At 38.9% G+C, this 26,684-nt stretch overlaps 2 protein-coding genes across 5 annotated transcripts in view; one reads left to right on the forward strand and one right to left on the reverse strand.

Moving 5' to 3' along the window:
- SMC2 (structural maintenance of chromosomes 2) overlaps positions 1-21,679 on the forward strand; it is a 22,828-nt gene extending 1,149 nt beyond the window's left edge. For both annotated transcript variants that reach the window (XM_042829576.1, XM_042829577.1), the window contains exons 3-25: positions 556-705; positions 1,371-1,493; positions 2,437-2,475; positions 2,621-2,731; positions 2,919-2,963; positions 3,430-3,663; positions 4,452-4,601; positions 5,209-5,442; positions 8,901-9,060; positions 9,579-9,696; positions 10,460-10,598; positions 10,784-10,903; positions 11,189-11,393; positions 11,945-12,080; positions 14,111-14,235; positions 15,018-15,211; positions 15,476-15,619; positions 15,863-16,057; positions 16,619-16,819; positions 17,580-17,696; positions 18,606-18,766; positions 20,077-20,224; positions 21,122-21,679. In XM_042829576.1, coding sequence (XP_042685510.1) covers positions 556-705; positions 1,371-1,493; positions 2,437-2,475; positions 2,621-2,731; positions 2,919-2,963; positions 3,430-3,663; positions 4,452-4,601; positions 5,209-5,442; positions 8,901-9,060; positions 9,579-9,696; positions 10,460-10,598; positions 10,784-10,903; positions 11,189-11,393; positions 11,945-12,080; positions 14,111-14,235; positions 15,018-15,211; positions 15,476-15,619; positions 15,863-16,057; positions 16,619-16,819; positions 17,580-17,696; positions 18,606-18,766; positions 20,077-20,224; positions 21,122-21,274 — 3,402 coding nt within the window. In that variant the 3' untranslated portion in view covers positions 21,275-21,679. The remainder of the gene's footprint in view (positions 1-555; positions 706-1,370; positions 1,494-2,436; positions 2,476-2,620; positions 2,732-2,918; positions 2,964-3,429; positions 3,664-4,451; positions 4,602-5,208; positions 5,443-8,900; positions 9,061-9,578; positions 9,697-10,459; positions 10,599-10,783; positions 10,904-11,188; positions 11,394-11,944; positions 12,081-14,110; positions 14,236-15,017; positions 15,212-15,475; positions 15,620-15,862; positions 16,058-16,618; positions 16,820-17,579; positions 17,697-18,605; positions 18,767-20,076; positions 20,225-21,121) is intronic.
- A 944-nt stretch (positions 21,680-22,623) lies between these two features.
- ECPAS (Ecm29 proteasome adaptor and scaffold) overlaps positions 22,624-26,684 on the reverse strand; it is a 59,243-nt gene continuing 55,182 nt past the window's right edge. For all 3 annotated transcript variants that reach the window (XM_042829415.1, XM_042829414.1, XM_042829413.1), the window contains exons 47-49: positions 26,456-26,544; positions 25,794-25,865; positions 22,624-25,435 (exon numbers count right to left, since the gene is read on the reverse strand). In XM_042829415.1, the coding sequence (XP_042685349.1) occupies positions 25,296-25,435; positions 25,794-25,865; positions 26,456-26,544 (301 nt within the window). In that variant the 3' untranslated portion in view covers positions 22,624-25,295. The remainder of the gene's footprint in view (positions 25,436-25,793; positions 25,866-26,455; positions 26,545-26,684) is intronic.

Genomic DNA, 26,684 nt, shown 5'->3' on the forward strand with positions numbered 1-26,684 from the left:
GACATTTCACCAAGATGTTCTTCAGTGGGAAAAAAAAAAAAAAAAAAAAATCTGGTTTCTTGAAACAACTTATTGTTTAAAAGGTGTGCTCCATTTGCTGCTTAAGAAAATAAAATAAAATTGCATGCGCAAATATGACCAATTGGAACCTTTGCTTTCAGGTGGTTTTCCCTCTCCTCTTCCCCCATTCTAACTCTGGGTTAAGCCAAGGAACACTTTTTAGTGCGCTGCATTAGGAATGATAAATTTCTAAGTATGTGAAGGTACTAGTGACAGAACTAATAATCTAGCTTTTTATTTTTTTTTAAACACCCACTCTATATTTGTATCAGAAATATTGTGTGGGAACAAATGGCAAGTTCTAGCTCACTAAAACTTGAACATTCTGCTATTGAATGATGCACTAGCGTCTTGCAGCTTTGGTATCCCTCATTCCCCTGAATCTTCAGCATTATAAATAGACCTCTACAGTATCCATTCATTTTGCCAGAACAGAAGAACACAGCACCAGTTTGATTTCTTTCAAAAGTTTATTGATCTTTTCCACACATTTAGGTGCGAGCTTCGAGCCTCCATGATTTAGTTTATAAAAATGGGCAAGCTGGAGTTAATAAGGCAACTGTGTCTATCACATTTGATAATTCTGACAAGAAACATAGTCCACTGGGATTTGAAAATAATGATGAGATCACCATCACCAGGCAGGTGAGCACTAAAATACATATTTATTTGCTTAGAAAACTTCATTCATTTTTACTATACTCAACAGAGTGACTTTTCAACAGGAAAATAGGGTTTTTAAAGTCTTCAAGTTTTTGCAACTGTGGCAGTGATTCTACAGTGTTATTAACAAAAAGTGTAGAAGTGAAATCACTGTACTAGATTGAAAGTTGTTATTATTTGGGAAATAAGATTAGGATAATTTAGATGCAGTGTACAACTAATGTTTTCTGTGGAACTGCACAAAAGCATACTAGCAGTAAAATGATGTTCCTAAATAAATTCTAACTTTCTATCTTGTGACTTCTTCATTTCTGAGCTTCATGTTAAATTCTGTCTCTAAAACATGTAAATTTTATAAGAAAACCTGCATTGTTTGGGAATTTCTTGTCAGTCTTGAACAAATCTTTACCCTCTGTAACTGATCTTATTTAAAGCTTCTGCTGCAAAACTGCAAAGATGTTTGGAACATCTGTAAGATCTATCGTTATGTTCTGTATGTGCACACAAAGCAGGAGTATATAGAATTTGCTCTGTCTTTTTTTATGCACTTAATTATTTATTTTGTCTTCTTCTAATTCTTATTTTTTCTTCACTATATCAAGCCACTTGTAAATCACTTGATTTGTCTGTTTCTTTTCCTTGTCTAGGTTGTTGTTGGGGGTAGAAATAAGTACCTTATCAACGGTATGAATGCTTCCAACAATCGTGTACAGGATCTCTTTTGTTCTGTCGGACTCAATGTCAATAACCCTCACTTCCTTATTATGCAGGTATTACACATACTTTTCTAAAATTCAGAAAGAATACAAATGGCACTAAATTTGTGGAATAACATTTTTTTCCTTATTAATTAAAAGCAACTTTCAAGTGAAAATCGAATATCCAGTAGCTAAGATTTTTAGAGTAGCACAGCATGACCCTGACTGAATTTTTAGCACACACTTTCTTTCATCTCCTCATTGGACTTACAGCAGGCTTTTTCTAAAACTTATGCCAATTTTGTTTCCCTTTTGGTCTCCTTTATTATGTTTCCTTTACTATTACATCATGAAAGAGAGTATTTTTTCCTTATTTGCTGTATTCTTTGCTAGACAATATTTAGTATGAGTTAATGTATATGTTTTCTTAAATCCCAGTTAGAAAAGAGATGAGCTGACCAAGTGAAAAGATCCTTGTAACCATTAGTAGAGGGACTAAATCAGCCCTTGATAGATTTGCACGGAATAGCAAAATAGTAGAATTTACTTGCTTCAAATGGAGTTGTCCTAATTATTTATTTAAAAAAAAAAAAAAAAAAAAGTTTTTGGCAGTTTTGCAGCCATTTTATTCCCCTTCCCTCCCCTCTCCCTTCACAAATGAGCCAGATTACCAAGCAGCCAATCTGTAATTAGGAAGTTATTTGAGCTCAGGAGGTCAGTAAGACTGCCAGAACAAAATAAACATAGTACCACTTTACTTGGATGTGAGCAAAAATGTGGAGAATGCATGTAGAAGTTCTAAAGGCCATTTCAAGCTTGCTGCTTGAAGAAGGAACTTATTTTTTGTTTGAAATGTTGAGAACAAAGTAACTAATGAAACTAAATTAATAATAATAATAAAACAGGTTAGCGCTTTTAATATAGCGTATAAAATGAGCATGTGGGTTTTAATTTATTTTTTACTACTATAGCATGGTACACAATCATAATTCTCCTTTTATCTTTTTCTAACCAGGGGCGAATTACTAAAGTTCTAAATATGAAGCCAACAGAGGTGAGAAAACTGTGAATTTTTTTTCTTTTTTTTTTTTTCTGGATAAGGAAGTGTTACAGAGATATAATTTGTTAAACTTGCTTTGAGTGGAACCAACTTGATGTGATAAAAATCATTAACATTCTGTCAAATTATTTTGTTAAAGATTCTAGCTATGATTGAAGAAGCAGCTGGTACCAGGATGTATGAATGCAAGAAAATGACTGCCCATAAAACCATAGAGAAAAAGGAAGCCAAACTGGATGAAATTCGAAGGGTTGGTACTATATGTGGGAATGGAATGTATGCTTTATTTGCTAAAGATGCTGAATAACTAGCACAGTGTGTTTTGTTTCGTTTTTTACTTGTAAACTATTTCATTTCTCTATGTGTTTGTATGTGTAGGTATTAATGCTACATGAGTTGTAAAAATCTGAATACAAATGTTCTGGTTTGTGTTTCAGGTCATAACTGAAGAGATCAGTCCAACTATAGAGAAACTGAAAGAGGTATGGAATACTTGTGGTTAGAGGCTTTAAAGCACTGAAGAAATACTTTCTACTACCTTGAATTAGTATATAGAAAATAAGACATGGTATTTTCAGCCTTTTTAGAATCTTTTAGGTGATGAAAAGTTTATCATCTATCCAAATATAAATGGTGTGGTTTGCAGGAACTACGAGAAATCTGGGAGAGGAATATAGGAAGAAAGAAGCAAAGGAGAGAAGCAGAAAACGTAGAAGTTAAATACTTGTCTTAGTTCTTAAACTTGCCTCAAGTGGAGTTTCTGTTACACAATCAACTGCACTAGTATAGCTTTATCTAAAATTTTCTTAAGAAGGCTTGCAGTGTACAATGCTGAATATTACAATCTATATATTATATTATAAGAATATTACATCCTATAGCAGTACTACTTTAATTTTTTTCCACCCTATTTTAATTCTTATTTTCTTTTGATCTGTACCTTTTCAGGCACGTGCATCATATCTAGAGTACCAGAAAATAACACGGGAAGTGGAGAATTTAAGACGCATCCATGTGGCTTTTCAGTATGTCCGTGCTGAGGAGATAAAGGATCGCTCTGCTAATGCTTTAAAGGAAGCACAGGCAAATAAGAAGAAGATTTTGGAATCAATGGCTGAGAATGAGAAGAAGGTAAAGGAACTTGCACAACAAATAGAAGAAACAGAGAAGAAAAACAATACGGTAAGTGAGAACACAGATACGCTCACCCAAAGGTGTTAATAGAAGGAAGTACATGAGAAGAAAATTATTTTTGTGTATGATATGCATTTAAATTTGATTCTTCCTGTGATGGATTGTTTAGATTATACACTGCTTACTCATTATTAACCATTTAATAAATGGGGTCTCTATGAAGTTTTAATGTCTGAAATACTATATTTTCAATTGCTGTAAATTGTTAAATATCCCAAGCTGAGAGAAGCCTGCAAGGATCAGAGTCCTATTCAATAAATTCCCAAATAATCTTGATAATCTCAGGCACTGAAGTGAGACTGAGTAATTGAAGATGATAAAATTTTTCCCTCATATTTCCACTCTGTGTATTCAGTGGAAAACTTTATCTGATTTTTTTTTTTTCGTTTTTTTGTCTGTGTTTCAGACAAAATGCTCTTGAAGTGGGAAATACAAAAATCACTAGTGACCTCAGTTACAGAGGTAGAAAAAACTGTGAGGTACTTGGTTATGTACCAAGTACCCCACAGCATCTTTTCATGTACAAGCACAACTCCTACACTTCCCCTAACAGGGATGGTGTCTCTCAGTAACCATCTCTCAGTAACTACAACTCAGCTCTAGCAGTGGCTTCAGATTGGTTTGGATTTCTGTGGAAAGAGATGTTCTATCACATTTGTTTTAGAGTCTAACCGTGCAATCAGACATGCATCTCCTCTACATAGCTACGAACAGAAGATGGAATCTTAGATATTGGGTAGCTGTACACATTGAATTTCCATTGTTTCTGATTGTAGGAATTTGGTGCTAAGTTACATTCGCTGGAAGTTGCTTTGTCGGAACTCCAAAGAGTTGATGCTAAAGTCCGCAGTGATCTTGATCACAGGAAGCAAAACTTAAACAGTGAAGAGAAAAGGCATAAAGAATTGATTAAAATCATGCAAGAGGTAAATCCTTGTTTATGATTTTCTTTCTAGGCACTGATGTAATTCAGAGTGAGTGGGGACAGCAGAGTTATCCTCAAAGCTGATTGGAAAAAAATGGGAACAGGAGGATAGAAACAAATGATAAGGATGTTACTTGATTTGCATGGCACAGGTAGTAGACTCCCACTAAAAACAAATATGATATATTTATGAAGGAAGTCCAGCTCTACTGTTGACAACTTTGTTTTAATTTTGGGAGGAGATCCCATCTGCATTCAGAAAACCTGCTAATCTCAAAAGAAAAATATCTGCTTCATATTCTTGACATTTAATTCATTTCTCTTAAAATACAAACACTAAGTACTTTACAGAGAGCTGTTTTTCCTTCTTGTGCAGTTATCATTTCTTCCTCTATTTCATTTTTCTCTGTAGATGTTGTGTTGAGTGTCCTCACTGAGCAAGTGCACACCTAAAATATGTAAAAACAGATTGTGAAATCAAAAAAGCTGACAAGTTTTTCAAAATTTGGTTGGTGAAAATAATCATAGCTGTACATCATCTGGTTTACAAACAAAATTTAAAATTAATAGGACTTATTGGTTTGGTGTATTGTTGTTTTTTGCTAAAGGAATTTAAAGCATTCACATCAAAGGAGAAGGAAATAAAGAAGATACAGGAAGAGCTAAATGATTTACAGGAGGAAAGTAAAAAAGATGCAGAAGCTTTAGCCACAGCACAACAGCATTTTAATGCTGTATCTGCTGGCCTGTCTAGCAATGACAGTGGTCAAGGAACTTCTCTTGCTGACCAGATGATGACCTGCAAAAATGAGATTAGCAAAGCAGCAACGGAGGCTAAACAGGTGAGAGTCAGAGTTGTCCTGATGCACTGTTGGAAAAATTTGTAGAACATCTGTGCAAGGTATTTTCGCGTAGGCATTAAGTTAAGTCTTTTTTATTAGGCAGGCTTTTTAAAATAAGGAAGTTTCAACATTGCCTTGAGGAATTACAGAAGTTAGTAAGAGACATAATGCAGATGACTGACAAGTATAGATTAAGAAGCTTAGAAAAGGAAATTAAAGCATTTCTGTATTTAATCTAGTAGAATCAAACATGTCTGAATAGAGAGTTTGGGAGGAATTTCTCTGTTACATTACTCTATTGCATTTCTCTATTACTTGAAGCATGTCACATCTCTCTTAAGATAGAAAACTTTTGCGGCTGTTTTGATGGTGGAATATAAATTTTTGTTGATAAACTCGCACCTTCTTTGGCTTTGGAAAAACTCTTCTGGGAGAAGTAACAAAAGTGGTTCTGTCCCGCAATATTTTAGTTTGTTTCTTCTCTTTGATACTATGTATGTGGTAATACCGTTTATTGTATCCAAGTATGTAAAGTAGAGTAGTTCATAGAATGGCAGCCCACAGGATGGCTTGGAATAGAATAGACCTCATAGCTCATCAATCTCCAGTGCTTCACACGATTCATGCCTTCCTGAATGCCTGCAGTAAGGAGGCATCCACAGCTTCTCTGGGCAGCCTGTGCCTCACCACCGTCTTGAGCAGAAAATTTCTTCATAACATCTATCTCCCATCTTTTAGTTTAAAGTCTTTGCCCCTTGTTCTATTACTATTTCCCCTTTCCCCTCCTGCTTATAAACTTTTTATGTACTGGGAGGCCAAAATGATATCAGCCTGGAGCTTTCTCTTCTCCAGGATAAACAAGCCCAGCTCCCCCAGCCTGTCTTCGTAGGAGAAGTGCTCCAGCTCTCTGGCAATCTTTGTGGGCTCCTCTGGACCTGCTCCAACAGCTCCACGTTTTCTTTGTGCTGGGGGCTGCTGGTGCTGCAGGTTGCACCTCATGAGGGCAGAGTACAAGAGGACCGTCCTCTCCCTTCCCTTTGATGCAGTCCAGGATACAGTTGGCATTCTGAGCTACAAGCATAGGCTGCTGGCTCCAGCTTTTGTCCACCAGGACCTCCAAGCTCTTCTCAGGAGAGCTGTTCTCGATGAGTTATTTTCCCAGTCTATATATGTGTCAGGGATTGCTATGATCCAATTGCAACAGCTTGCACTTGAACCTCATTCAGCTCATGTGGGCCCCCTTTTCAAGCCTGCTCAGGTCCCTTTGGAAGACATCCCTTCCTTCTGTCATACCAACTCAGATTAGTGTCTTCAGCAAACTTGCTGAGAGTGCAATGTCATTCTGTAAGATGCTGAAGAGCACTGGTCCCAAGATGGACTGATTGCTGAGGGCTAGGTTAGTTGGAAAGGACTTTCAAAGACCCTCAAGTCCAACCCGCTCTTGGGGTTAACCATAAATTAAAGCACAGTATTAAGCATTATGAAGCATTCTCCAAGTGCTCCTTGGCTGCTGACTGGTTGGAGGTATTAATCACCTCTCTAGAAAGTCTTTTCCAGTGTGTGCACTCATAGTAAATAAATGCTTCCTGATGTCCTGTCTGAACCTCCCCTAGTGCAGCCTTGTATCGTTCCTACACATCCTGTCCGTGGACGCCATGGAGAAGAGACTCACTTCCCTCTCCACTTCCCTTCCTCAGCAAGTTGTAGAAAGCAATGAAGTTTCTTTCCCAGACCAGATTTCCCAAGCCTTCACTCACATGCCTTCCAGCAGTTTTATCAGCTTTGTTGCCCTGCTGTGGACAGTTTCAAGTATTGTAACATCCTTCTTGTATGATGCAGCCCAGAACCAAGCACAATGCCTCAAAGTGAGGCTGCATTATGTCTAGTGAGAGAACCAGCTTTTTGGCTTGCTGTGGTTAACGCATCTCACAGTGCAGTTTGCTCTCCTGGCTGTCAGGCAGATCACTGGCTGATGCTGAGCCTGCTGTCTCTTTTTTCAGAGTTACTCTACAACTGCTTGTCTCCCAGTTTGTGCCTGTGTTCAGCATTGCTTCATTCGAGGCACAGCACCCAACATTTTCTTTATAATGTGTGCTGTTGCTGGTTGTCCAGTGTATGTAGATTTCTCTGCAAGGCCATTTGTCCCTCCAGGGAGTCAACAGCTCCTCCTAGTTCACTATCACCAACAGACTTGCTCAGATGCCTTCTGCCCCTGCATCCAGATCATTGATAAAAATGCTGAACAGCACTCGCGTCTTATCATTGGCACTTTGTTCAGAAGAATACTGTGAGGAACAGTATCAAAGGCTTCACTGAAATCCAGAAAGATTACATCCACTGCCTTCCCTTTGCCCACCAAGTAGGTGATCTTATCATAGAACAATACACAGTGATCGAATATCCCATGTAGATGGGAGCCACAAGGATTGTTGCATCCAGCTCCCTGGCTCCATGCTTTTTCTTGGTGAGCCCATGCTGGCTATACCTCAAACAACACCTCTAGGAGGGCACCTTTCCTAGTTGGCTCACTCAAAACTTGCAATGGGAAGTTGTCTTCATCATGCTTCAGGAATTTTCCGAGCTTGTTTGTTGTGCTAGCGCGATATTCCTGGATTGTCTGGGAATTTAAAGTCTCCCGTGAGGGGGTGACTGATCCTGGAGTTTCAACCAATTCTCTAAAGATTAGATGGACTAATAGTGAGCTACAGTAGACAACTATCGTGACATCTGCTGCATTTATTGCCTGCTGCCTTAATCCTCACCTGAAAGTTCTCTGCTGTGTCATCTCTGACAGCAATGGCTGTATGGTCTAGTCACTCCCATATGTAAAGCACATCATCTCCACCTTGCTGGTTCTGAACTGTCAGTAGCCCTTTGTCTCAACACTCCAGTCTTGGGACTCATCCCACCAAATTTCACAGATATCTACGATATCATGCATCTGGGCCAGGGTCACGTATTTCATTTTTCCCTGTTTATTCCACATGCTGCCTACATTGGTATATTGGCATTTCTGTGTTCCAGAGCTCACCATGCTACTTGGAGCAGCATAGGTGTTCCCATTGGCATTGCCACCCTGAGGTAATGCTGCACCATCCCTTGATGTGCCTCAGTGTTCCTAATGCAGCCTCCCTCTCTGGCCCATCTTAGTTTGAAGCTCTCTCAATCGGTCACACTAGGTTACAGGCCAGTCAAACATTTCCTCTATTGAGACAGGTGCGTCTCATCAGCACACACAGAACAAGAGTGCTGGCACCCAGAAACCCCCCTCTGACACATTTTATGCTTTCGTCACCCATGTCTTTAGTTTTAAGGGCCAAGGCTGCTATTTGCCATTCTTGCAAACAGAGGGCATTTTTACAAATTAAGGGAGAACCTGGTTAGTGCATATGTTCTAAATCTGTACTCAAAGTTTCTCCCTAAATACCGTCTGGTTCATGTTTTCTTATTCCTTACAGGCCCAAATGAAGCTGAAATATACTCAGCAGGAGCTAAAAACAAAACAAGCTGAAGTTAAAAAGATGGATGGAAGCTACAAGGAAGACCATGAGGCATTAGAAGCTATCAGGAAAACAAAAGAGAAACTACAAGATCAAATGAAAAAGCTGAAATACGAAGGTTTTTATTCAGACTTCTGATGCATAATTTTATGGGGATGTGGAAAGCAATATAGAAGGAATAGAAAAAACAAGTATATTGTTTTCAGCCATGAATATATTTACCTGGTGAAATTTGCAGAAGAAGTACTTTGAAATTATTCAGTTTTAAATACTGTGAGCCAATACTTACAAAGCTCAAACTTAAAGGACTGACTAGTTTCCCTGTTTCTTCCCATTCTTCCCAGTTTAAAACTTCTTAAAGGTTGTTTCTTGTTGCAGAAGATGCACAAAAGTGTAAATTGACGATCCTGAATTCATTTCAACTCGTATTTAGGGAGTAACATTACACTTTCTGCTCTGTGTATTTGATTTTGTTAAAGTGTTAATTTGTCTAAAATTGAAATTTTAAAATAATTTTACAAGTTTTTTCAATTAGCTGCTCCCCATGCATGTGTATAAACAGAACACAATACTGATTCTCAAATTACTATGTTTCTATACTCTGTATGTTTTTATGCTCTTTGTGTTTGACTCCAGAAGCTGAACAAGAAGCCCATCTAGCAAAAAAGAAGAAACTGAGTTCTGAAATCAGTTCTCTGACAGAATTGTGTGAAAATATAATAGCAAAGCATCCTCATCTACGGTTTGAATACAAGTAAGATCTCAGTGTCATCTTGAAATACATTTTAAAGTGCTGTTTGGTGCATTTTATGCATGAATTATGAGACTATAAAAATTACTCCATCTATTCCTTGGCAGTTGTTTTTTTTTATACAGTCAGTGAATAATGATTCTCTTATCTGAGGCAAGTGAACGGGTTAGTAAAGTCAGGAAATACTAGCTGAATTCATGTTCAGAAGTGGAGAGGATACAGTCATTCTTAAAATACAACCTTATCAACGTAACGTGAATTTAGAAGCTTTATAACATGGTGCTGCAGGCTGTAAGTCAAGCTCAGTAGCTGAAATTATAGTAATCCAACAGTCTAACCTGCAAAAATGTTATTAATTTTCAGACCTGCCTGAGGTCTGTGAGTAAACTTGCTCTGTGGAAGTCAATGTTGTGTCCATCTCCACCAAATATGTGTATCCTCGGATTTGTTCTCTTACGTAAAATCAACCTGAGTGTATTCCTATAGCTGTGCTAATAATAGGAGCCAGACTATAATCACTGAGAACTGTGTGAACAAATCATACTGAAGTCAGGAAGGACATTCTTCTATTGGCTTTGCAACTGACGTTTTTCTGGAAAGTCTCTTGCTGTGAAGTAGTTAAACTAATAATTTCCTGTTTATTTTGTCTAATAGAATTAGAGTTTCTTCTACCATTGTAAACAACAGTAATTTCTAAGATAGTCTTTGAAGATGTCAGGAAGAGAACCAAGCATGTAGTTATCACAACTGATTTTGTTTTTCTAAGAAATCCAGAAAAAAATTGGAATCCGAACCACGTGAAGGGCCTTGTTGTAACTCTTATCACCGTGAAAGACGTAGCCACATCAAGAGCCCTAGAAGCAGTGGCTGGGGGAAAGCTCTATAACGTTGTTGTGGACACAGAGGTACGTGTGTCACTAAGCAAGCATGTGCTTAGTGACTTGATGCCTACGAGGTGATTGGGCCCAGGTACCTACTTAAATTAAGTCAGAAGTGTCATACACAGATACTGTTGATGAAATGGTGCTGTTGGGATGCCATATTGTCTTAGTATTGGATATACTCTGAAAGGTAGCTTTTCTCATTTTAGGCTACTGGCAAAAAGATTTTAGAGAAGGGTCAACTAAAGCATCGGTACACCATCATTCCACTAAGCAAAATTTCAGCCAAGTGTATTGGAGATGAGATTATCTCCCTGGCCAAAAATCTGGTATGTAAATAAATACTATATTTTTACTGTATGCTGTTGTTTGTTTTGTTTTTGTTTTTGTTTTTTTTTAGCATAATATAACAGCCATACTATTTCTGTATGGTTTGAGAGTTTCTTAATTTTTTTCCTCTCTCTATCCCTGAGCTATCCAATATTCAGATGGATTTTAATTGTGTTGCTATTAACTGAAATTATGTTTTAAAATGCAATGATGACTTTAAAAAATTTTTGAGATAAGATTCTTGTAACTTAAGGCATACTAATTGCATTTCACTTTATTTCCAGATTGGTCATCATGAAGTACATATAGCCATTTCTCTTATTGATTACAATTCTGAACTGCAGAAGGCAATGGAATATGTCTTTGGGACAACACTGGTCTGTAGCAGTATGGATAATGCTAAGAAAGTGACCTTTGACAAAAGAATAATGAGGAAAGCAGTTACACTTCAAGGAGATATATTTGACCCCCAGGGAACCCTTAGTGGAGGCAATTACTGTTTCTTATTCATATAGTAATTGTGTTTTTGTTGATTTGTTTACTGCTTTGCACATTTTTAAAAATGGAAAGAGGCATTTTTGTTTAAACTCGTACTTGAGATAACATCATCTCTGAGAAAAGGTTTGGTGGTTGTACACTTGAGTAAGACTACAATTAGACTAGGAAAAAAACAATAAAATATTAGTATAATATAGTTTATATATTAGATACTTAGACGTTATTTGGCTATTGAACCCTCCTGAAGAGCTTGGAAAGAATGCTTTGAATTCAAGCATTTTTTGGAGTATTTCATAATTAATTTGAGGTAAATTAATACATGACATCATGTGAAGTTGGTTGATTTCACAAAATTAATTTGTAGTCTCTCCATTGAGAATGGTTGCTTAGCTGTTTTTCTGTTTTGCAATGAAAACAGATCATGAGTTAAACCTACATCGTAGCCAACATTTACAATTCACCATTTGCCAGAGCTGAATATAATTCTAATTAGATTGAATATAATTCCAGTTCCAACTTTGGTCTGTTTTTTCTCTGAACAGGTGCAAGCTCAAATATTACACCTATATTGTCTAAACTTAAAACAATGAGAGAAGCTGAAGACAAAGTCAAAATAAAGAAGTCTCAACTTGAAGCTGTAGAGAAAGAGCTGGCAAACTTAAAGAATGCGGCTGAAAAGTAAGGTTTGCGTTGTAAAAATGTCTTGTTATTTCTCTTATGTCACCATTAGCAGTTGGACAGATCAGTGTGATGGGAAAGATATTACAACAAAGGTGCAATGACAGAGGGACCTGCATGGTGACCTAGGACCTAGATGTTCAGGCGTGTGAGAGACATGGGAAGCCAGACTGGCAGTGAAGACTAAGGCAGAGCTCTCTTTGAGTACCTCAGCTGTCTCCATGCATCTTGTTGCCAGTTCTCCCTTATCATTTATTAAAAGGGGTACGCTTTCTTTGGCCTGTCTCTTCTGATCAGTATATCTGTAGAACCTCTTCATGTTATTTTTCATGTCCCTTGCCAGGTTTAGTTTCATCCGGATCCCATCTCTATGTGTCCAGATGACATTCCTGTATTATTCTCAGGCCAGACATCTCTGCTTTCCTTCTTTTCCCTCAGTTTGACCAGCAAGCCTTTCCTCAGCTGTGCTGCTTTCCTTCCTCTTCTGCTTGATCACTTATGCTTGCAAATTGGAGAGCTCTTGTGCTCTCATAAAGTAAACCTTAAAGACCTGCCAGCTCTGATCTGTTCCTATGTCCCTAGGAACAGTTCCCTGGGTGATCTCATCCCATAATTCCTTACATGGCTGGACGTTAGTTCTCCTGAACTTGAGTGCCAACTCTTTGCTAGATCCATACTCCTCAGGATCACAAACTTGTCTAGTGATGGTCAGTACAGCCCAGACTGGCTTTGATCTTAACCTCTTTAATGAGCTCCTCTGTGCTGATGAACCGGGTTGAGAAACTCTTCACCTCTGGTTGGTCTAACCAATACCTGGAACAGGAATTTATTCTCAATGGATTTGAGGAATCTCCTGGGTTGTTTGCAGTCCACTGTATTTCTTTCCCAGAAGATATCTGGATGGTTAAGATCCCCATCAAGATAAGAGCCTGGGAGCACACCGCTTGTGACTGAAGCAGGAAGGCTTCATCAGCATGCTCCCCTTGGTCAAAGCACTGTAGTAGACCCTGACCACCAGCTGTACCTTACTGGTCTGTTCTGTAATTTTACCCCACAAGCTCTCAATCTGGTCATGGATGTTTCTTAGGCAGCTCCTAACAGTCTCTCCACTTCTTAATGTGGAGGGCAACTTTTGTCCTAACTGTACCTCCTAAAAAGCTTGTAAAGCTTTTTAAAGCTAAAAAGCTTGTAGCCTTCAGTTGTAATATTCCAGTTGTTGCACTACCTTACTCTGACAGCAGTTAGGTCAGAGTTTGCTAACTGCACCATGATTTCCATCTCTTCCTGCTTATTTCCCTTATCTTGTGACGCCCATCAAGAATTTCAGTTCGTGATAGTTCTTATTATTCTCCCAAGGAAATATAAAGATCCTAAAGGAGAATGAATATTCAGGTGATACTGCTGTAAGGATTTAAGTTAAATAATCTTAAAAGTATGTTTGAATTTTAAGCAATTCCTTCTTACTGGTTGTGCTTTTAAAAATAGAATTTAAAATATACATTTAGTTCTAAAAAAATCCCATGAGAAGGTAGTGTAGGGCACTATGGTATCTGCCAGCTGGAATTATTTTTCAGATTGTTTTAAGTCATAACAGATTTCCAAAAATGTAACCAAAAGGAAGAAACAAGTTTTGCTTCTTGTTGTTTTGTTCAATGATTTTCTTATTTTACTGTCTGGAAAAACATGAGCTCTGATTTGTTTCCAAGCTCTGTGTTGCATTTGTTTGTTTTTAGTATATATTCTCAGGGCTTCATAACTATGAGTTAAATGCATAAGCTACTTTTCTACAGACTTCACAATTGCTTTTAGGCACATTTGAATTTATATATTTACACACCTCTATTTTTGTAAAGCTCTGTTAGTCTCCTATAAAATGTAAGCTCGTTTGTTTCATAGTTGTAATTGTTGTCACTTATAGTTGTCACTTTGGAGTGGGAATATAAGCATTTCTGTATCTGCTTATTTCAACTTGAAACTGAAATGCTGGATACCCCTCATTATATCAGCATATATCATTGCTGCCTTCAAAGGTACCAGCATCTGAAGCAGCAGTGGGAGATGAAGTCTGAAGAGGCAGAGCTACTGCAAACTAAGATTCAGCAAAGTGCTTATCACAAACAACAGGAAGACCTGCTTGCTCTGAAGAAAACTATTGGTGAGACAAATGTGTTTTTTATCTTGCAGTTAAAAGCTAATTGCAGAGAAAGACAGTTGACAGTTGAGAAGCAAACAGCCAAGGGAAAAAATAGCTTTGAAAATATTTGTTTTATATTTTGGAGTATGTCCTAGAATCATAGCTGGCAAACACAGGTATGGGGCTCAGATAATGTTTTTTGTGCCTTTCTGAAGGTTGTGTCCTTGTTAAGGATTCCACATACATGCTTCAGAGTAAAAGAAAAAATGGCTTTGTACCAACATTATAAAATGCATTTAGTCCTATATTTGTGTGATTTTTTTTTCAAGCCATCTTTTTCAGGAGACAATGTGGGTTAGCAGTATAAATCTGAATGATAAAACAATGGAAATAAGTACTGTTTATGTAGCTAGGGAAAAGTGTAAAAGAAATCAAATGCAGTGGTAAGGAAAACAGTGAGAGAAAAGAATGGACTGAAATAATAATGCATGTGTATATTGTATGTGAAGGATTAAGTTGTATCTGACTAGATGGCTGTTTCATGGTTTACTTCTTGTTCATCTTTTTGCCCCTTTTTCATGTTAATTTTAATGATTGGTTTTCTGTTTGGTGCCCTGCAAATAACTGGTATCAGTGTCTCAGGAATTACTGAAATAGCTGACTTCAGAAACTGGCAAAAAACAGCCAGCTGTGTTTTGTTTTTTTTTTTGTAGTAGAGTCTGATTTTTATTCCAGAGAGAGGCCAGGATTTAAGCTTAAGGATAAGAGCACTGTTCAATCTTAGTACTGTACTTTTGATTCAGTGGAGTGTGAAGAGACATTAAAGAAAACTGAAGAGAGCCAGAAGAAAGCTGAAGAAGAGTATAAGGCATTAGAGAATAAAATGAAAAATGCAGAAGCAGAACGTGAGCAGGAAATAAAAAATGCCCAGCAGAAACTAAATAGCGCCAAGAAGAAAGCAGATGATTCAAGCAGAAAAATGAAAGAAAAGCAGCAGGTAAATCTCACCTCTATTGCTATTTTCTCAGTGCTACAAGTGTTTCCAGAAGTCAGTTTTATTCTGAAGTTTCAATCCCATCAACTTCACAACTTAAATATTTCTTTGTAGTTACTCACATGTAGAAATTTGTGATACTTTTGTGGTTTTGCTCCATTCAACAGAAGAGCAAGTGTTACCTTCTGCAATATTTACTCTATCAAATTAAATGTCAATTCTTTCCACTGAAGTACAACCATAACAAATCTTAAAACACCTTTCTAGGAAGTTGAAGCATTAGTTCTGGAACTTGAACAGCTGAAACAAGAACAAGCCTCCTATAAGCAACAGAGTGAGGCGGCACAACAAGCAATCGTGTCCTTCCAGGAGCAAGTTGATGCTTTGGCAGCCGAAGCATTTAAGACAAGGGTAAGAGGGAATACTATATTATCAGTTTTGATGTTACTGAGGATCTCTTAAAGCTTAAATTGCATTGTGTATTTTTTTTGCCATTTGGATTCTCTTGGCAGCACTGAATTATTTAGCCTTAGCTTTAGCAGGAGTTGGGTGGGTTTTTTTGCTTTATTACTATGTGTTGATTTTTTCTGCTACTCCCAACTCCGTAACATCTGCTTTTGTAAGAAGTTACTAGCTGTCTGATTTTCTTAACAGGAATCTCTAAAGAACGCGGAGAACGAGCTGATCAAGCAAAAGGGATTAATGGCAGAGCGAACTAAAGTTATCAAAGCCAAATCTGCAGAGATGGAGAAATACAGAGAGCAAAATAATGAACTGCAGCTCAACATGAATGCGTTAGAACATGACATCAGCAAGTATCAACAAGAGACTGCTGATGCCTCTTCCACGGTATTTCATAATTGTGTTCTTCTTTGCATCTTGTGGCCAAGACATTATTACCTTCGCTTTGTGCAAAGGAAATGGCCTCCTTTTTTTTTTTTTTTTTTTTAAATAATAAGCACTGTTTTACTTGCACCTCTTTATATGAAAGAGGACGAGTGGAAACTCTGAATTGTAACAGATCATTATGGATTCATAGAAAATGTGTCAAAGAAGGTGATCAATGGGAAAAAAAAACCACAAAAACATTCTGATGTTATGGATAATCTGGGTAACCAATTAGAGAATCTAATCCAGATACTCTGCAACAATGGCTTAGTCCAGATACAGGAAAATATGTTCCAAGTAACGTGGAAGAGCATACATGAAACTTCCCCCAAAATCTTGATCCCCCTGTGGTCTTGGATATAGCATGAAGCACGGTGAAGGGATCCACCTGTGTTATACTGGAATGAAATAACTGATACTTTAGAGTGATTTTAGGACAGTAGCAGGTTGGGTTTTGTTGTTCTGTTTTAATTCAGAATTTTAAAAATAAACTAAAGCATCAGCATGTCTTCTTGTGTACAGTTGGACAAACTGCTGAAAGAGTATAAGTGGATAGCTTCAGAAAAAGAGCTTTTTGGCCAGCCAGACACAACTTACGACTTTGAAGCCAGCAATCCTAAAGAAGCAGGTCAGAAGCTGCAGAAGCTGCAGACAAAAAAAGAGAAGCTGGAGAAGTCATTGAACATGAGAGCTATGAATTTGCTTTCTGAGGCAGAGGAAAGGGTAAGCACTCCAAATTTTAACCTTTAGAAATTGAGCATCTTGGGTATATTGTATTTGTGATGTGACTTAATATATATTTTCATATATTCTGTTCCTAAGTACACCAAAGTATAATCTTCTTGATAGAGCTGCTTTTTGTTAGATCATATTAGTTTTATATTTTGAACTACTTATTGTGTGCTAGTAAAATAAGTTACACATAACAAAGCTATGGCTAATTTCAACACTTCCTACCACAGCCCTTGCTAAGCTGGCAGCAGTAGTGCTGGGCAGGCTTTGTATCTGTTGGCATATCTGACTAAGTATCACAACTTCGTCAAAGGCTGTGGATCAAGAAAAAGAAGCAAGATAGCTTGAAGGTGTTCCAGGGTTGTCTTAGATTTGTGTGTATCCTGAGGATGTTCCAGTTTTGTCTCAGGACTGATTCACTGACCTAATGTTTCAAATACTGGTTCTTAATTAGAATTGTCCTGTTCTTCCTGTGTGCCTTCAGAAGTATCCTTTCCTGCACAGAAAGATAAATGGAGCCATGGTTAACTTTTAATCAGAATGCAACTTGTGGAGTAGTGCTGATTTTCACCTTCACCAGATGCTGAGAATTCTAATGCTTTAATTTGCAAACAACACCCTAAAATTTAAATCCAGCATACAGCTGAACAAATGCTTTGGATTTCAATCTTGTGACTAATTTTGTGTTTCTTAATTACACTCCCACTGTTCTGTGCTTTGTTCACTGAAATAACTTTTCTTCTTGCATAAGTATAATGACTTAATGAAGAAAAAGAGAATTGTAGAGAATGACAAGGTAAAAATTCTTGCAACTATTGAAGAGCTCGACCGAAAGAAAAATAAAGCTTTACACATTGCTTGGGAAAAGGTATGTCATTTGAAATCTAATCTTAGCACTTCAGCCTGTATTTTTTTCTTGGGGATCAGATTCACTTTAGTTCACTGCTTTGCGTATTTGTATGAAAAAAACTTGTTTCTTTCTAGAACTGATCTCCTATGCCTATTTAAATATTTATAGTATGGAGCAGAAACTTCCATTTCTTCTGTTTAAGCTTACTTTTGAGGGTGGAGCATGAATTCTCTGTGAACTGTGGAGACAGAGTCAAATTTGCAGAACTACCTTTTTCTTTTAGTGCCCACGAAAATAAAAGTTAAGCTACTGGCATACAGATGCCATTGCCTCTTAAATAGACTGTTTTGCACAGAGCCACAGAATGGTTTGGGTTGGAATGGACCTTAAAGATCATTTAATTTCACACCATCCTAATGTGGGCAGCAGGGACACCCCTAGACCAGATTGCTCAAAACCCCATCCAATCTGGCCTTGAGCACATCCAGAGAGGAAGCATTTGCAGCTTCTCTGGGCCACCTCTTCCAGTGCCTCACCAGCCTTGCTGTAAAGAATTTCTCACCTGTCTAATTTAAATCTCCCCTCTTTCGCTTCAAAATAACAACTACAAAATCTATCATCTTATCACTTTGCCCCCTGATAAAGATTCCCCTTCTACCTTTCTTGTAGGCTCCCCTTAGGTAATGAAAGAAATCTCTGTTTTATCCAACTAACTTTGTCTAAATTGTCCTGTGTACTTTGCTAGGCTTGCTTTGATTTCAGCACAGCTGAAATAAAATACTCTATGTTCTAAACTTTAAGACGTGAGAATTCATTGAATGAAGTTGATGAAGAAGCCTAGAGCATCGTGTTGCCCATCACTAAGTTTTTATAACTGTGCTTCTGACTCAAATCACGCTCATAGTCCTTTCCTGGTGCCACTTCTAGGTGAACAAAGACTTTGGTTCCATCTTCTCGATGCTTCTACCAGGAGCCAAAGCCATGTTAGTTCCATCTAAAAAGCAAAATATCCTGGATGGTCTGGAGTTCAGGGTTGGCTTAGGAAACATCTGGAAGGAAAACTTAACGGAACTTAGTGGAGGTCAAAGGTTGGTAAACTGTGGATGTGTTTTTGGTTGTTGTCTTCTTTTCCATTGCAGTTGTGGATGTGATTGGTCTCTCTAACCAATCACAACTTCACACATAACCAGTTATGCTTTATAGCTGTTTCCACAGTAGACTGTCTTCTTCCATCCTGGCTTCGTATCTAAAGAATGATCAGTTCAGTTTCCCTCAAAGGGGAACTTGACTTCAAAGAAGGCAGCGCTTAGCATATAGCAACAAAATTTTGTAACACAAAGGAGTGACAAAAATGTATGATGGAAAAACTGCAGTCGCTAGGCAGTACTGAGGTACTGCTGACACGGCGTGCTCCAGCCTTCGAGTTGCAGTCAGTGGGGGAAAGCAGTAGAATGCTACTCTAGGGAAGCAACTGAGCCAAACAGGGCCTGCACTGCAGGAACACCTGGGAGAAGTGGCAAATGACTGTTATGGATGACTCCCAACCTGATGAAATCCCATTTACTGTAACACTTCGAAACAGATTCAAGAACCCTTAGGTGCTTTGTATGATGCAGCCTAGAAATGCACACAGTGTCTTGAAGCGAGGCCACACTACCACTGCATCTAGTGAGAGAACCAGCTCCTTGACTGGCTGTGCACCCTACAATGCAGTTTGCCCTCCTGGCTGTCAGGCAGATCACTGGCTGATGCTGAGCCACTGATCACCAGCAGATTTGCTGAGATGCCTTCTGCCCCTACATCCAGATCGCTGACAAAAGTGCTGAACAGCACTGGCCTTCAAACTGAGCCATGGGGAATCTTGGCCCATGGACTTAAGAACACGGAGCTGATACAATCCCTTCCTTAGAATTTCAGTCACCACAAACAGAATGTAACTGTTCCCTGAGTCATGGTCCTCCAGTTCAGAGGACAAGACAGCCCAAGATCCTTTGTTATTATTAAAATAATGAGGCAAAAAACAAACAATAAAAAAAATCAGATGCTTTTGCCTTTTCATCCTTTCTTGGGTGACCTACTTCATCCAGCATCAGAACAGTGCTTTCCTTAGAGCAACTCTTGCTGTAGAAGAGCAAAAAATGTCCTCTGGAAGAGAGATTAATCATAACCCAGCCAACCTGATCTGCCAGTAAAATAATTAACAATACTGTTTCTAGCAAAAGGCTCCACATTTCTTAGTGAAAAGTTGTGGCAGCAGCTGTTCTTGTTTCTCTCTCCCCAAAACTCACAGCATGAATCTGCTTCTCAGAGAACATTTTAGTACTACCAGATGATTGCTGTAATAAGTGGAAGTCTCAAACAAAAGCATAAAATATAGCTTCCTTATTCTTTGTATTAGATCACTGGTGGCCTTGTCCTTGATCTTAGCCATCCTTCTCTTCAAACCTGCTCCAATTTACATCTTGGATGAAGTGGATGCTGCTCTTGACCTTTCTCATACCCAGAATATTGGACAGATGCTTCATGCTCATTTCAAACAGTCCCAGGTATGCTCTTGAAACTACTGTGACTATTTATTCAGCTTTGTTCTTTTCAGAGGCAGCCATCTCCTGGGCATTCTGAACTGCAGAACTATTTTATTTCTGAGTCATTTCAGCTGGATTTGGCTTATGGCTTGGCAGCTGAAACTTTTAAGTATTACCTCTTCATATAAGCAGTTGCTGCACTGGTTAAGAAAAGCAGGTACTGACAAGGAGGATGGTCTATGTACAGCCAATTAGAGACATAGCCCACATACCAGGGTTTGTTTGTTTGTTCTTGTTTTCTTGACAGAGTTCTTCAGTCTAAAATGAAAAATGTAAAATAGTATGGGTACTTGTGGAAAGGATCCTGGGGTTACTGTGACCTGTCCACCCACAGAACTGAAGGAACATATTCTTCTGAATGAAAAGTAGTATGTTTACTTGCTGGTAAACATCACCTTTCCAAATTATGGTAGAGAAGAGAGGAACAGCAGTTGCTAGTGGTATTGTAAAGCAATTCGAGTTGCAGCTTTAGTGCATGAATTTGAGTTGCAGCTTTAGTGCATGAATGAACTGCATTCTTAGAAAAATTCAGGGCAACATTTTCCCAATGGTCAATGATCAAGAAAGGTCGTATTTTATTGTGGTGCTACAGCAGGACAGGATGTGCCAGCCATCCTGGACTGAGTAGACCAAGCATGTAATTCATAAACACAAAAATGGTGGTGTGCATTAACCCAGCATGTTCTATGAGGCTTTCAGTGGGGAAAAAAAAAATATATATATATATACACACAAGCAATATTAGTAAGATAATACCTAAGTGAATTAAAAGTAATCCTCTTTTTTGAAGTGTTTCCTATTTTTTTTAATCTTTATTTGGACAGTAGCATTTACTTCACACGTTCTGTTTTGTTGTAGTTCCTTGTGGTGTCTTTGAAGGATGGAATGTTTAACAACGCCAATGTCCTCTACAGAACCAAGTTTGTTGATGGTATATCCACAGTTTCAAGACACTGTCAGTTAAAAAAAAAGCAGCCACTGAATGAGACTAGCAACAACAAAGCTGAGTAACAAACAACACAGTAATGATGACTCAAGCATTCTGTGTTCCTTGATAATAGGAAGCCCGAGAATCACCTTTTTTAAAAAGAAAATCATTATTTTTATCTTGATTCTTTTCAGTAAGTCATTGTTTTTGGCTTTTTTAATAGCTTCAGTTCATGGCTGAACTGGAGCCTTTCTGTCAGAAAGGTGTGATGAATGAAGCTTGCAGCATTTACAGTTTTCAGAAAACCTGCTGCAAACTGAGATACTGCATTCAGCTTTTGTCAATTAAAGTGCTGCATGTGTATGTAAGTTAGCGTAAGTTTTAAGCTGTGTAAGCTACTTATTTGAGAGAAGTACGGTGTGTAGCATTTTAACTGCTCATTTTCAGTTGCTTGCCAATGATTCTAATAAATTTTAAACAGAAAACTTTTCCTTTCTTTTTTCCTTTGCTGTTTTTCACCCAATAAGGCATAGTTAGTTTTAGTTAGAATTACAGTTTTAACATGCCCCAGCCCTTGATTATAGGGACAGACTCAACCCATACCAACATTTTATTGTGGTCTTCCCTCTAGTATAAAATCCCAAGGTCCACATCTTTGCTCGCAGCACCCAGAGCCCACAGGTAGCAGACCCTCACTCAGCAGCAAAGCTCCCTTCTTGATGTGGGCATGCTGTTGAATTAAGGAAAGTTAGGATGGGGTGTTGAATCGACAGCTGCAGATTTGACCATGCTAAGCTAAGATTGGTGAATGGAGTTGTGGCTGATGAGCTGACCAACCAGAGCCAAGCCTCTGTCCTAACCCAAGTCCAAGAAAATAAGACAACGACCTTCATCAGAAAGACCACTGAGAGATACCTGTGTGTGAAAGAGCTGAGATGGGGTGAGGGAGGGGGTGTCAATCATTCTGGGGCCTCACTGTAATAACCCAGCCTTTTCTTGGACACCTAACGCATATGTAAGCAATTTGCTCTTTAATTGTGCTTTCTTGCCCTCCACTGTGCAGGCTAGGTGGAAATATCCCCCTGCATCCGGCATGCGCAGTGCTGATGAAACACACCTGCTCTATACTATTCTGTGGTTAGTTTGATTTCTGCGTGACAATGTGGCAGAAGCTGCTTCAATCAGTTACTTGGTAGAGAAGTAGCCAGCGTCCCAAAATACTGGATTTGCTCTGCTGCAGCCATCTCATGACCTTCCATATACACATGCGTAAAACACACACCCATCAGATATTAAAGAATACATACACATACGATAAACACGCTCACACATGTACTTCATTCCACTCCCAACCCTGAAAACTCGTTTTGCATTTGGAGCAATACTGAAAAATCTCATCAGGAGAGGAGAAAAATTACCCGTTACTGCCAAGGACAGGTCATGCATCTTTTATTTAGTTTTACCTTTCTGGTAAGCAACAGGGTTTTCTTTCAGTCAGTCCCTTTACATACTTTGACAGTACAGATTGCAGTGAGTTTGATGGAGATCTTGCAACATTAGAAAACTTCTCAATATACATCCATTGAAGCAACAGCTTGTAGGTCAGAATGAGTGCTAGTGTCAAATCTGCGCACTGCACCCCTGGTATACAAAGCAGCATTGCAGCAGCACAAGGATGCCCAGGCTGGGCAAAGTACAGTGTGTTTTACATAGTGCAATCACTTTTAGAGGAAAAACTCTAGGAAGGCCACATCTACTTATTTTTTAATCCTGTCACGTTTACAAATGAGGGGGGTAGAAATCAAGCCTCTGACTGAATTAACTGTTGTACAGGTAGGTTCTGTGTATAGGCACGTGCTTTAGAGAGGAGCTCTGAATCTTCTGTAACCACGAGAAAGACATATTGCTTTGTGATTCAGACAGTAGTAAGCCATCTCTAACCTTCCTAACACTCGGCCAGAGCTGTCAAGCCAGCTGTTTTTAGAGTTCCTAGAATATGCTCTTCCCTCTAGTGTAAATCCCCAATAAAGTCAGGCTGCTATCAACAATTAGTACAGTTCTCCTTACAGCCTTTCGACCACGTGAGGCATCGCCTCCACATACTCCAGTCCGCAGTGAAAAATCAGATTACCAGAGACCTGGAGACTTGTTTTCTGTAACTGTCACTCCAACCAAACACGAAAAAACCCAAGTCAGACAATGAACTGCTACAGCAAAGCATCACTGGTAATATTCATCTAATACAAAATAAATGAGCGCTCACTGACAATACGCGTCATGGCAAGCAAATCTGTAAAGATACTGTAAAGTGATTTGCCCAGTAAAGATTTAAAACATACACTGTGCTCAATAGTTCAAGCTACACGTAAACAAAGAGCAGCTCCCTGCAACAAGGTGTAAATCAAAGTGTTATAGCACCAGCTCCCAGCACCAAGAAGTTGCTTGCTGACCAGCCCTAGTGCACAAAGCATTAGTGCTTGCTGAGGGTTCTGCTACACAAGAGCCACAGTGGGACAGCTCTGCCCATTTTTGCAGACATTTTCTTACCAGATGTGTAAAATCTACATTCCTCCCTTGCCGTGGACAAAGCCAGACAACTGGATGTTACAGTACCAGGAAATACTGAATGGGAAATGGCACCTGAGGGAAAAGTAGGTACTGTACACCTGATTATGAATAAATGGACGTGGAGGAAAGGTGATGTTATCTGAACAATTCTCGTCCCAACAGATCCTCTCTGAAAGGAGCTCCACGGCTTGTAAGAAAAGAAACAAGCTTTCCTGTGCTGGAAACCATGGACATGGTGGTACCCACAACAATGATTTTATTTCACCATCAGCAAAGCATTTATCCCCAAAAAACTGTACACATGCGGCTGGCCAGGTTGTGGTGCAGCGCTAACTTTATGCTATGAAAAGTCTGTTGCTGTAGTGGTCAGGTTTGTCTTTCATCTGAGGAGGGCAACAAGGGACAGGCAGCATGGCCACATCATCAAATAGCAACTTTACTCCACGCTAATGCAGATATAATCTTTCTTCTTAAGTGCAAATTAAAAAGTATTTGCTAGAAACCAGCATCACTTGGGCTGCTGAGAAACAACATACAACTCAGTTCCTTACAAATACTGACAATTCTAAATCAATACAGATTTCCAAAGCAAGAACAGAGTTACGAACATGAAGGGGAAAAAAATATTACCACTATTTAAAAATATCATTGCAAACTTCGAACACTCTTCAAAAACATATCTAGAAAAGATTGTTTTCCCTTTTTTTTTTTCTTTTTTTTTTTTTTCCCCTGCAGCTGAGGAGTGTCCATGCAAAACAATTTTGAGAAGAGCAGTGTTCTACCTGGGCACCAAAGAGGCCCAATTTTGTACCACACAGCTCAGTAAAGTGCTCTCTTGTGCATCCTTTGAGAAAGTTCTCATTTAAAGTTTGGGAGGCCGAGGTTACAGCTGGGGAAGGCAAAGCCTCGGTCAATCCATTCTGAGGTCAGAGAAGAAGGAGATAACCTAACAGTATTCTGCCTTTCATAGCTCACGGACAAGAGGCTGCAAGGGAGGAGCAAATAGGAGAAGCAGAGGTGGGTGCCAGATGAAATGCTGCCCCTGGAAGCCACAGGAGTTTAACACAGACTTCAGGGGCAGTGTTTCATTCTTTACAGGTAATGAACACTAGCCCTACTGCAGAGTCTCAGTGACACCAGGTAACAGATCTCCACACATGACACGAGTGAAGCTTTTCACTTCCTGTGCTGGTGGTTATTCAGTAATTGCTTTGCAGGACAGTGGGGATCTGAATAACATTCTTTTGCTGACTGAAAGGGAAATAAAAGCATCTTGCCCTCTACATTTTTTTTTTTAATGCACACTTAGAAACATTCTAGGGCAGATCATTAAGAGGTATTTACTGACAAAATACTAACTAATAATAAGCTCAAAAGAGTAAAAGTAACATTAATGGGGAACAGAACTTAAGGCATTCTTTATTTTGGCCAGGAATGATGCATGCTACAGAGTAATCTTCATTTTCCCACTTGGTTTTCAGACCACTGCACTTTTTTTTTGTTTTACATGGCACTTCATAGTTGATGTTTTTACATTTAGTTTAGATTTTCAAGTGTTTTCTTCAATACAAACGCCTTCTCCTGTAGCTCAGGTCTGCTGTCTGATGCCATTGTAGATAAGGAGTGGATGAGGTGCTCTCTGCTTTCTGGTTTCAGACTTTCCCACTGTTTAGACTCTGTGTAGAAAGAGAACGACACCAGACATGATTACTGGCATGCTGAAAGTCCACACCAACAAACAGTCCCCACCCCCACATAGGCTGAAGGAGCACTTGCTTACATGTCACTCACAGTGACCATGCTTGGTCGAGCCTGAACAGTCCACTTTACATCCAACTTCATCCACAATTGCTTCAAACGGTCTTCAAGTTTTCCCAGTCAACAAGCAGCTGACTGGGAAAAATCTAAGTCTAAATACATCGCTAAATCACCCAGAACAGAAGGAAACTCTCTCTCTCATTTTCCAGGTCACATGGCCATGTGCTTTTCTTTATCCAACAGCAATTCTCCCACGTGCCAAGAACAGAGTCTCACCTTGCAGTCTGGTGAGCAGTAGCTGTATCACAGACAAAGCTTCTGTTCTGACGGACGTGTAGGTTTTGTTTTCTAAGGGATTTAAAAACAGGAACAAGACAAAAACAACTGAACTCATAGCCAAAGGAACACAGCTGTACAGAGAGCAGTCACCTCCACAGTCTGAAGACTAATCATAGCACAGCTCATATACGCTGCCAGACTGCACAGCTACCCTGTCAGACACCTCTGAATGGCAGAAAGTGACCAGGGAGAGGCTAACAGGTCCCCTAAGCCCTGTGTATCACCCTCCCAATTAATACAGGTCTACTGCTCCTTGCACATTTTGAACGGCAGCAAGGTTCAAATATCTGCAATTTGATGATAAACAACCTCTGTGCATCACAGACTTTTCCTCAGCTAAATTTTGAGGGCTATAAATCATCCAGATTTTAACAAACAGTATTTACTGGTGGTACACAAGCACAAGAGGAATAAACTTCCCTGAGAACAGCATCTTGTACTACATCATTTTCAGCAGCTTCCACAGAGCAAGGCAGGATGAGGTGCTACCTCTGGCAGCCTATTCTCATTCTGCATTTTCTCTGCTAGCCAGCAACCAAAGGAGAAATATATTAACATGCAATTCATTATCAACCTTAAGCTGTGCAACATTCACTTACCTAAAGAATGGGTGATAGATGAACAGGTTTCCAACAGTATTTCTGTCAATGCCCCAGGGTCTGCATGCTCCTCCTCAAACAGCACCAACCTGTCAAATGCAGAACCAGTCACTCTGTATCACTAGGACAGAGATCTACTGTACCTTCCTCTGAGAATCACTGCATGTCTTTCATAATGTAAAAGTCTGAAGCAGTAAAGAAATTGAAGTGAATGGCAGAAATTAGAATT

The sequence above is a fragment of the Centrocercus urophasianus genome, unplaced genomic scaffold, assembly GCF_019232065.1.
Source record: "Centrocercus urophasianus isolate 14NV4802_14NV808 unplaced genomic scaffold, USGS_Curo_1.0 seq_31, whole genome shotgun sequence".
Classification (NCBI taxonomy): Eukaryota; Metazoa; Chordata; class Aves; order Galliformes; family Phasianidae; genus Centrocercus; species Centrocercus urophasianus.